Raw genomic sequence first — 12,206 nt, forward strand, 5'->3', positions numbered from 1 at the left:
TTCGGTACAAATATTCTTGCCAATAAGATCCACTTCTTCTTTTTATATCTTTGTCGTTGTATCTTTTATGGAATGATTTAGTTTTGCATTCCTTAAATAGCTTCTTCAAGAATTTGGACTCTTTTATTCATTGCAAATTCAAAGCAACTTATGATATCTTTGACTCCTTTCTTGAAAAATAATCTCTTTCCATAATATAGAATATACTATACCCATAATATATTTTCTTTCCATAGAAAATATATTCTTCTCTCATTATATTGAAAATATTCCTTTCTTGATCTTGGAAAATAATATCTTTCCATAATATAAATTTTACTACACCATAATATATTTTTTTTCCATAGAAAATATATTCTTGGAAAATAATCTGTGACGACCCGACCCGTCGTCCAATGTATTACAACCCCGTTTTTCCCCATTTATTGCTTCTTCATGTTTCATTATCAGCAACGAGTGTGTTATAGTTGAATTGAATTGGTTTGGATAGGAAATGAGACACTTAGTCTCTTTAAGGAAGGCTTAAGTTGGAAAGGTCAACCGGACATTGACTTATGAGTTAGAAGGCTCGGATGTGATTTCCGGTGATTCGGTTAGCTTCGGAGGATGATTTGTGACTTGGGAGTGCGATCGGAATTGATTTTGGAGGCCCGGTGTAGAATTAGGCTTGAATTGGCGAGGTTAGTATTTTGGCGAATTCCGGTGGATGGGTCAGAATTTGATCCGGGGGTCGGAATAGAATTCCAAGATTGCTGTAGCTTCGTTAAGTGATTTTGGATATGTGTGCAAATTTTCAGGTCACTCGGACATCGTTTGGTCGGGTTTTTTATCGAAAGTGCATTTCGGAAATTCCTGAAGAACTTAGGCTTGAATCCGATGTGAATTGATGATTTTAGTGTTGTTAGGTGTGTTTTGATGATTGGAGCAAGTTCGTATGATGTTTTAAGACATGTTGGTGCTTTTGGTTGAGGTCCCGGGGGCCTCGGGGTGATTTCGGAGGGCTATCGGGATGAAATTCAAGTTGAGGAAATGGCAGATTTTGCAGGTATCTGGTATGTTCGCTTCTGCGGAAATGGACCGCATAAGCGTAATCTTGGTCGCAAAAGCGGTCTGGAGTGGAGTTGGGAAGTTCCGCAGAAGCGGAACACTTTTCGCTTAAGTGAGTTCGCAGAAGCGGACAGGCGGTCGCAGAAGCGGGTTTGGCCAGGAGGTGAGCTTCTGCAGAAGCGGAAATTTGTGTCGCAGAAGCGGCCCTTTAGTTTTAATGAAATTCCGCATAAGCGGACAAAAACCGCCGAAGCGGTTGCGCGGAAGCGGGCGTGGGGACCGCAGAAGCGGAAACCCCTGAAGCCAGTAGGAGTTTTATATTCATTTTGTTCCGCGAGGGTTATGTTATTTCCACCATTTTTAAGCGAGCTTGGGAGCTATTGGACGGAATTGAAGGGGGATTTCGACTAGGTGTGATTGGAGGTAAGTCCCTTGGCCTAAATACATGGAACTTTGATAGATTTAACATGGAAATTGGTTGAAATTCTTCAAAAAGGGGTAAAGCTAGGGCTTGAGTTTTGATATTTTAAATTGGGATTTGATAGGTCATTTGAGCTCGGATTTGGGAGTTCTTGGTATGTATGAACTCGTGGCGAGACGAGGAATCCGGTAATATGAGTTTTGTAATTTTTCGAGAAGTGGGCCCGGGGCTCGGGTTTTGCTAGTTTCGAGATTTCTGCTATTTCTCGATTGTTTTCGATTGGGTATTGTTCCCTTAGCATATTGTGATGTATTCGCTCTGTTTTGGTTAGATTCGACGCGTGTGGAGGCCGATTCGAGGGGCAAAGGCATCGCGAGCTAGGGATTTCACCGGTTCGAGGTGAGTAATACTTGTAAATGATATCCTGAGGGTTTGAAACCCCGGATTTGCACATCATAGTGCTGTATTATGGTGACTTGCACGCCAGGTATGAGCGTGGGGTAGAGCACCATTGGGATGGTGATTTGGTCCGTCCCGGTTGTTGATTTTACTGCGTAATTGACTAAAACCTGCTTGATGCTATCGTGATTTGGGCTGATTGCCATGTTTTGGGCTTCGTGCCGATTATTTAAATCCTTTAGGGATTATTGTCACTGTTTTCATGACACTTAGCATATTAAATGATTTCAATCCTGAGTTAAACCCTGTTTTGAAATGTGCAGTCATGTTGTTAAAGTTTAAAGACTTAAATTGCATTTTTCTGATGTTTTGAGTTAAAAGCTATTACTTGACATTGCCCGAGTGGCTCATTTGCATGTTCTGGACTGAGGATGGATCGGGCTGCATGCCGCAGCGATACTATGATGATATTGCGCTTGGGCTGTAGGAGCCCCTCCGGAGTCTGAACCCCCACAGTGAGCGCGGGTACCCAAATGGATCGGGCTGCGCGCCGCAGCGGTCATGTGCATTGCATTGCATTCATGCATTGGTTCCTGTTTGTACTACGTGACATGACATTTCAGCACTCTCATATCATTGGCATCCATGCTACTTCTTGCACTGTTTACCAGATACCCTGGTGTTAATTGTTAGTGGAGTGCTGTGCCCGAGGGACTGACTTATGTGCAGACTTGCACTATCTGATTACGCATTCATTTGCTTGACTGTTGGAAAAGGATATTTTCAAAAGAGGTTTTTAAACTGAGCCAGATATTTTCTAAAGGATTTTTTTCACGGTTTTACTGTTTTTCTCAAAGGGTTGTACTGTCCTATATAGCATGATGGAGTGCTCTTACGTGATTTCTTGTCTCTCAGTTATTATTTACTCTTATTACCATTGAGTTGGAAGTACTCACTTTACTCCCTGCACCTCGCGTGCAGTTGCAGGTATTGCTCACCCGGTAGCGGGTGATTAGCGGACTGAAGGTAATACTAATGTAGCTGAGCAAGGTGACCGCCAGCGTTCGCGGCACCGGATGTTGTCTTTTGTTTTCCAGAAGTTTTACTTGTATATATTTATTGGCCTGTAGTTGTGTTAAGGTTTCCTTAGATGCTCGTGACTTGTGACACCCCGGTCGGGTAGTAATTAACAGTTTCTAATGCCATTAAGTTGTATCTTCTATTCATTTATGTTTAATAATTGTTAGTGAAAGGATTTGGGTTAGTTGGTTGGCCTTGTCTTCATGAGAGGCGCCATCACGACCGGGTATGGGAACTGGGTCGTGACTCTTTCCATAATATAGATTTTACTACACCATAATATATTTTCTTTTCATAGAAAATATATTCTTCCTTGGCCTTGTAAAATCTTTCTTCTTTAAAATAATAGATCTTCTCCATAATTTTAGCAACTTTCCTTGAAAACCTTTCCTTCCATAATTTCCATAGAGTCTTCTTCCAATATTGTCGTAAGCCATCCAATATTTGAAACTTGACTTTCAAATATTATTCCTTCTATGATGCTTGGAGATTAACTCTCTGAAAATAATCTTTCTTGATAAAATCTTCACATGATATTCTCTTTCCCGTATTTGTCTCGATCTTTACCATCATCTTTTTTTATGAATAAACCTGTGGAGAAATAAGATTACCACAAGTAAGTGTTCTTTGATTAATAATTATGTTGGTTTGTTATCATCAAAATTTATACGTGAAACCTTGAAGCTAACAATCTCCCCCTTTTTGATGATGGCAAACTATTGAGTACAAAATAAGAAAATTTAATCAAAGACTTAATTAAAGGCAGTAATGGGATAAGCTAGATAAGTTGGTTACTTCCCTAACATCATCTTCTCGAAATGTATGTAGTACATCAAGTGTGAACTCCCCCTCACTCTATGCATTCCTCAGTTATGCTCCCCCTGTCTCCATACATTCTACCTGAATTTTCGAGCTTTTGGACACATTATTTTCTCCCCCTTTTGTCATCATCAAAAGGGTGGAATAGAATATAAATTACTAAAACCAATAATAAAGCATACACTCAATTTATTTAAACAAAAAAATCTATATTCCAAGAATCTCTCAATTAGATAAGTGCACAATCCATCATCCAGTAAAACCATCGACATGTATAATAAACACTAAGCAATCAATACCAAATATTTGATTCCGTTAGAAAAACTTTGACTAATCAAATCATTGCTGACCATACGAAACATGAGAAATTGTAGTTTATTTTAGGTCAACCAAAAATAATTTCAAATATTTGAAGAAAATTATTAGTCTTCTAAAAGCATAGAGTAGGACGACACAATTTTGAATCTATTAAAAATAATTCTAATAGAATCGAACTGTAGACATGCTATCATAGACTTGAAATCACACAAATAATAAACATAAAAAAGATAACAAGATAACGAATCATTTTAGGAAAAAGGATACACTAGGATATCATTTTCATACCACCTTCTTTCGTAAATGTGAGGAAATATCTGCAAGATGATGGTCAATGTCCTCCAGACATATTTCCAAAATACTTCCTGTCACAAGAAATCTAATGACACATGTTTTGCCTTGTGCTCTAGTTTGTCTTTCGCATGAGAATTAAAAAATCTCCACGCCATTTTTTTTATTTCAGTCCACTTTGTTTCCTGCAAGATTTGCATCTGAAAAGATCCTACTAGATCAAAGCAATTAGTTCTTGCATATAATAAACCATAATTTAGAATCAACCAATGATCTTTTGTGGCACTATAAAGAGATAATATGGGATCAGGTATACCTAAATATTTATCATAAAAATGCAATAGAGAGCCGGTCATACCTTGGTACTTTATTCGATCGTTGGACTTACTAATTTTCTCCTTGCTTTGCATTATGGAATGTGAAGATAAAGGTAAATTCTTCATTATACTCATTTCCAACCCGATCATCTTCCAGAAGCTTAAAAATTGCTTGATATGCTTTTGGTTAGTATAAAAAATATGCTCTTGTAAAAATAACTTTGGAAAGAATAATTGCCACAAGATAAATATGAATCTAGTTCAAATGGTAACTAGTCTTAGTCACACGAATGTGATTCAAAAAGAACTTTCAATTCCAGAGAGAGGCTAGAGAATAATGTTATGCAGTTTTCAACCCATTTAAAAAAATATTTCAACATCCATACAAACACTTTGCAAACTTTGTAATAACCACATGAAAAATGATATTCTAACAAAACTTTCATGGAAAAAACAGACATTCTTATTGTGAAACCTTGAGCTACAAGTTTACACATAATTCTCACAACCTTACCAATCTTATCAGGCTTTAGATATCTATGATTGCAGCCTATCTGCTTGGTACTGGATTTCCATACTGTAGATTCTTTCAGCTTCGCTTAACAAATCTTGTATTGCTAGAATCTAGCATTCTTCGTTTAATGCTTCTTCATGACTGTCTAGTTCAACTAGTATAGATGTGTCACTAGCAATTTATTTCAAGCTATCCACTGTAATTCTCCATCCTTATTCACAAATTGCTTAGAAAAATATTAGTGTAAAGAGAAATGCGCATAATGAGATTTTTTTACAACTAATGAATAAGAAATATGCCAAGAGTCTTACCAAGACAGTTGCAACCAACGGAAATAAGATAACCAAAAAATTGATTTTTCTTCCTTCCCATAGCTTTAGACAGAATTTCATTCAAGATAAGATCTAATGTAAATATTAAAGCACATATAAGCTAATAATGACAATTTATGCAAAACTGATGCTTTCTTTTCAAGTCTGCATTGAATTCAGGCGCCAAACTGAAATGTGAAAGATCATGCTTGTTGCAAGAAAATGTCAAACAAATACTATTAAAACTCACATTGACGATCACAGCAAAAGCGTTATTTTTTTTATTAAAAAACATGATCTATGCAAAAGTAAGGATAATCATCAGTAGAAACATATATATGTACCTTCCAAGCTTTTGGTAAGCATTTGCAACAAAAAAGATAGAAATAATCAACACTTGATTTTTCTTTCTTCTATATCTCACATAAGGTGTCCTCTAATATAGATCCAGAACATAACCCAATAAAAGCTAATAATAGAGATACATACCTTTCATCTTCAAGCTTTTGAATATTGCCCAAAATGTTTCATGTGCAGAAGTGGCCTCAAAGTTAAATAACTTTCTTGGTCTTGAGTGAGGTATTAGTATTCTTACCAAGAAAGTACTATTACACAATTAATTCATTTCAAGAATAAACTAAGACGCATATAGGCATGATTCAAGTTCGTATGATATCAATATAATCGCATGCTTGCTTGTCCTAATATCTTATGCAAATGACATGGTTTATGCAAGACATGTATTCAAGCTATTTAAAGTCTCTAAGTCATGGATAAAAATTGTACCAAATAGAATAACAATGTGATGTAGCTAGTGGACTCGAAGTGTATATAGATGACTAATATGCATATACTACGCTATACTTTACTAAACCAATAGCTGAATATGTATCACCTAATGCAACGGGAAGAACTTGAATAAACCTTAGTGATATCAGTCACTCTTTTAGATCATACGTCGTATTTCCTTCATCCTCTGTGAACATATAGGAACTTTGAAGTATGTTCCTCGACTAGCCAATATGCAAACATCATTAATCCTTTCTATGGCTGGACTTAGAAATTCCTGCAAAATAAATTAGTTTGTTTTTGGTACCCAAATCTTTTTGGGTCCTTCATGATTAGCAGCTTGTATAATTAGAGATACATGTAACTGTTTAGGTCTCCAAATAAATTTTGATCTAACATGATTTTTGGCATAATTACATGCAAATGCCTTATGTCCAAAATTACCACAGTAGTGACATGTAACAAAAGAAGTAGAGTATTTACCAGCAGGTGCCTTAGTCGACTTGAAGCTTTCCTGAGTCGACTTGTTCGAAGTAGGGCGTTTACTAGTAGATCCCTTGTCAGTCAACTTGAAGTTATTAAGAAAATGAGCTTGCTTGTTCGGCCAATCAAAATGGTGACGGGAAGATATTTGCAAACTATTCATTTGTTTGAGAAGTTCTGCATTTTCTTCTTGAAGTAAGTCATTTTCAACCTGATACTCTTCGAGTAGAATATCCCACTATTCCTTTTCCTTTTTCAACTTGTTATATTCTTCAAGTTGGTTCTCCAAGTTTTTCTTCTCCCGTTTAGTCTTCACGAGCTCATCAAGAATTTTTCTCATATCTTCTAAAGCCTGTTCTACGATTGCTTGTAGATTCCTCATGATTGTTGTCTGATATATCTTCATCACTCCAGGCACCAAAAGATTTTTTTTCTCACTTGTCTCACTTCGTGCCATGAAACAAAGGTTGGCAGCTCCACTATGATTTTTATCTGGCATATATTCATCACTCCATATGCTGGAAGATTTTCTCTTTCGATTGCCCTTAGATAGTTTCCTTTTTAGTTCTGGACAGTTAGCTTGGATGTGACCATAATTTTCGCATTTGTAGCATTTTCTATCATTGTTTTTCTGCTCACTTATTTCATTACCTTTTCTGGAACTTGATTTGACTCTTTCATTTTTCTTGCTTCTTCGCGTCGTGTTAGAGACAACTCTAGAAAATAATGCAATATCATTTTGATGTCTGTCTCCTTTTTCTTCGGCTTCTCTTTCAGACTCAACAATAGTTGATTTAGAAGCAACACTCTTTTTCTTCTCTTCATGTTCATGCTTTTTGAGATGGGTTTGCTCAAAAGCTATAAGGTCTCCACGAAGTTCATCATATGATAGTTTGTCGAGATCTCCGTATTCAAGAGCAACAACTTCTGGTTGCCATACAATGGGTAAACTTCTTAGAATCTTTCTGATTTGTTCACCACTTGAATATGGTCTTCCAAAGGATTTTAGATCTCCAACTATTTTTCTAAATCGGCCAAACATGTCTTCAATGGATTCATCTTCTTTCATTTGAAACAACTCATAATCACGAATTAGACGGTTTATCCTTGTCTCTTTTACTTTACTGGTACCTTCATAGGTAACTTCAAGTTTATCCCACATTTCTTTGGCTGTGCCACAACTTAATATTTTCTCAAATTCTTCTCCGCTTATAGCAGTGTATAATAGATTTTTTGACTTTGAATTTATCTGCACGATTGCCATATGCTCATCAGTATAATCATCAATATCAAGGGTTTTAGTAGATACCTGTCTTTCTGGTTTCTTTTCTGGTTTGGACTGTAGGAGAGGAAAGTCACCCTTCTTGATGACTCGCCATACTTTGACATCATAAGATTTGATGAAAGCTTCCATTCGAACTTTCAAGTGAGTGTAATATTGTCCGTTGAAGTATGGTGGTCTTAATGCAGAAGTTCCCTCTTGGAGTAAGGCTCCGATAACTGTGTGTGCTGACATAATCTTTTCTCACTTGCTGTCAGGCAAAATAAAAATGTGAGACCTGCTCTGATACCAATTGAAAGTACACGGGGGGGGGGGGGGGTAGGGGTTAATTCTAGCCTTTTTAAATTTCTTGTCGACTACTCTTCAGACCTAGTCGACTTATGCGGAGACAGCCTGCATAGAACTGTTAGTCCATTCTATTTAAACAAGTGTTAATCACAATAAACAGTAAAGGAACAGAATATAGTATAAGAGCGATAAAGAAAATGACACCAGGAATTTAATACTGGTACGGAACCAATGTGGTATCCTAATCCAGTCTCCTTGGGTTGCAAGGATGTTATCTCTTGAGCTCTTTGTAATTTGTGTTGAGTACAGCGTGTGTGATTTTCAACGTTCACCACCAATGTTTACAGGGTTGGTTTTCACTCGCTCACCAACAACGACCCTTTGGTTTTCACTCGCTCACCTCTCCGAACACACTGCCTTTCTAATTTTTCTCTCTCTTTTCTCTTTTGTGTATACAGTAAATCTACTAAAGTGAATTACAATGCTTGTTAAGAGTAGAATAAAGAACTTGTAGTTGGATAGACAATTTGTATAGAAAGCTGCGTATTTTCTTCCTTTGTAGATCTCCTTTTCATAGCCTTTCCACATCTTCTGGCTATTGCATAACCCAAGAGAGTTTCCTTAGTACCGTTGCATGATTTTGTTGAATCTTGTCATGTATTCTTTTAGAATCCTTGTTATTGCTGACATGTCTCCTAAAAGTGGACTTGAATATCTTCCAATGTGATAATACCGTATCACTATATCTTCTGTCAAAATATGTTTTCCAATTAAAAGGTGCCATTTAAACCTCAAACTCCAATGCCCATAAAGTATTTTTTATTTCTTTCCTCAAATATCCTCTGTGATTGATTTTTGTCTGTGGCTTTCATTCCGGATATCATAATTCTTTATAGTCACTGTCGAACAACTTCTTCTGCCAATCCATGAAATATTCGGTACAAATATTCTTGCCAATAGGATCCACTTCTTCCTTTTATATCTTTGTCGTTGCATCTTTTATGGAATGATTTAGTTTTGCATTCCATAAATAGCTTCTTCAAGAATTTGGACTCTTTTATTCATTGCAAATTCAAAGCAGCTTATGATATCTTTGACTCCTTTCTTGAAAAATAATCTCTTTCCATAATATAGAATATACTATACCCATAATATATTTTCTTTCCATAGAAAATATATTCTTCTCTCATTATATTGAAAATATTCCTTTCTTGATCTTGAAAAATAATATCTTTCCATAATATAAATTTTACTACACCATAATATATTTTTTTTCCATAGAAAATATATTCTTGGAAAATAATCTCTTTCCATAATATAGATTTTACTACACCATAATATATTTTCTTTCCATAGAAAATATATTCTTCCTTGGCCTTGTAAAATCTTTCTTCTATAAAATAATAGATCTTCTCCATAATTTTAGCAACTTTCCTTGAAAACCTTTCCTTCCATAATTTCCATAGAGTCTTCTTCCAATATTGTCGTAAGCCATCCAATATTTGAAACTTGACTTTCAAATATTATTCCTTCTATGATGCTTGTAGATTAACTCTCTGAAAATAATCTTCCTTGATAAAATCTTCACATGATATTCTCTTTCCCGTATTTGTCTCGATCTTTACCATCATCTTCTTTTATGAATAAACCTGTGCAGAAATAAGATTAACACAAGTAAGTGTTCTTTGATTAATAATTATGTTGGTTTGCTATCATCAAAATTAATACGTGAAACCTTGAAGCTAACAAGACGTAGAAGCATCGTAGGAGGGGTTCACGCTGGTGACGGCGATTAGGGTTTGAATTAGGTCTCAGAGAGAATTTGGAGAGGAAGGGATTCAAGGGCGGTGCAAATGAGAGAATGGGGTAGGGTTTAGCGGGTCGTTGGATTAAAAAAGGAAAGAAATAACGTGGACCGTTGATCTGGGAGATCAACGGTCGAGATTAAAGAGGGTAGGTTGGGTTTCGGGTTTGGGTATGGTTAATAGGGTGTGGGTCGGGTTTTAATTGTAAAATTGGGATGTGAATTGGGGTCCTGATTTGGCTATAATTGAAAGCCAATTTGGCTATAATTTAAATAGCCAGTTTTTCACTATTTAATTTATAAAAAATAGTAGATAATTTCTGGAAAAAATAATTTAGAATGCTAAAATGATTTAGGATACATAATTAGCAATTTGAAATACAGGATCCAATTTTATGCATATAAACATAATTATATCTTAAAAGGGCTATCATTGCAATTATGTGTAATTTAGCTTTAAAAATACTAAATGTAATTGAAAAAATATATAAAAATTACCTTAGCCATATTTTGGCATAAATATAGAAATCCAATAGATGAATCATCAAAACAATAATTTGGAAATAATTATTGCGGATTTTATGGATAAAAAGGGAGAAAATAAATCAATTTAAACCTTTACAATTATGGGAAAAATAATAAAACCTTGGGCATGCTTATATATGCATATATATGCTATTCCGAAGGTATTTTTGCATATTTAAAAATATAGGGAAAAATTGGGTATCAACAGCGAGGATCCCCAGGGCTTCTTGGACAAGTGTCATAGGATTATTCGCACCGCGGGTATTCTGGAGACCAGTGGGGTCGCATTTACTACTTTTTAGTTTTCTGGAGCTTCCTTCACTTGGTGGGAGACTTATGAGAGGCGTAGGCCTGTTGATGCAGCGCCCCTTACCTGGCAGCAGTTCTCCATTCTCTTTTTGAAGAAGTATGTGCCACAGTCTCGCAGAGAGGAGCTGAGCAGGGAGTTCGAGTAGTTGTGTCAGGGAGATATGACTGTGACACAGTATGAGAAGAGGTTCTCGGAGTTAGCTCGTCATGCTGTTTGGTTGGTTCCTACTGATAGAGAGAGGATTAAGAGGTTTGTTGATGGCCTCACATTTCGGCTTCAGATTCTCATGGCCAGGGAGAGGGTGTCAGGTGCTACTTTCAAGGAGGTTGTTGATATAGCTCGCGATATTGAGTTAGTTCCTCACCAGGAGCGAGATGAGAGGGAGGCCAAGAGGCCTCGAGGGTCTGGTAGTTTTGGTGGTGCTCCTTCGAGAGGTCAGTGTCAGCACGGTAGAGGCCGTCCATTCAGACATGCTCAGTCAGCTCACCAGTTCATTGAGGTGCATCTTCGGGCCATGGTTCTCACGGTTCTCATCAGGGCCATTCATCACTCAGCGCCCTACTAGCCCAGAGTTTGGCCCGTGCTCCATCAGTTCAAGGCTCCTTCATGCCAGGTCCTTTTACTGGTCATTTCGGTGCCAGGGGTTCCTGTCAGTCCCCGTTCCCCACGCCAGGGAGTTGTTATGAGTGTGGAGAGTTTCGGATACATGAGCAGGCAGTGTCCTCATCTTCTTGAGGGTCCATCCCAACAGAGGAGTCAGCCCTCGACTTAAGCTCCAGTTACTTCACACCCACTCGGGCAGCTAGGGGTGGGGGCCAGTCAGCTAGAGGTCGCCCCAAAAGAGGAGGTCGATCAGGTGGTGGTCAGGCCCGTTTCTATGCACTCCCTGCCAGACCACATGCTATTGCTTCGGATGCTGTGATTACAGGTATTGTCTCAGTGTGCCGCAGAGATGCCTCTGTATTATTTGATCCTGGTTCCACTTTTTCATATGTGTCATCATATTTTGCCCGTTATTTGGGTACGCCCCATGAGTCTCTTGTTTCATCTGTTCATGTATCTACTTTGGTGGGCGATACTATTGTTGTGGACCATGTGTTTCGATCGTGTGTGGTGACCATTGGGGGTCTGGAGACCCAAGTGAATCTTTTGTTACTCTGTATGGTGGATTTCGATGTGATTTTGGGCAGGGTTGGTAATCCCCGTGC

The 12,206-nt window shown here is 37.4% G+C and overlaps 1 protein-coding gene across 1 annotated transcript; it reads right to left on the reverse strand.

Annotated features, from left to right (window-relative positions):
• LOC109226178 lies at nt 7,028-8,305 on the reverse strand. The gene has a single exon (XM_019390973.1). It carries the CDS (start codon nt 8,303-8,305, stop codon nt 7,028-7,030), a length of 1,278 nt encoding a protein of 425 aa, XP_019246518.1.

The sequence above is a fragment of the Nicotiana attenuata genome, chromosome 5 (genome assembly GCF_001879085.1).
Source record: "Nicotiana attenuata strain UT chromosome 5, NIATTr2, whole genome shotgun sequence".
NCBI classification, from domain to species: Eukaryota; Viridiplantae; Streptophyta; class Magnoliopsida; order Solanales; family Solanaceae; genus Nicotiana; species Nicotiana attenuata.

Coding starts and splice junctions, on each gene's coding strand:
- LOC109226178 (XM_019390973.1), bottom strand. CDS start 8,305: ATGTCAGCACACACAGTTATCGGAGCCTTACTCCAAGAGGGAACTTCT.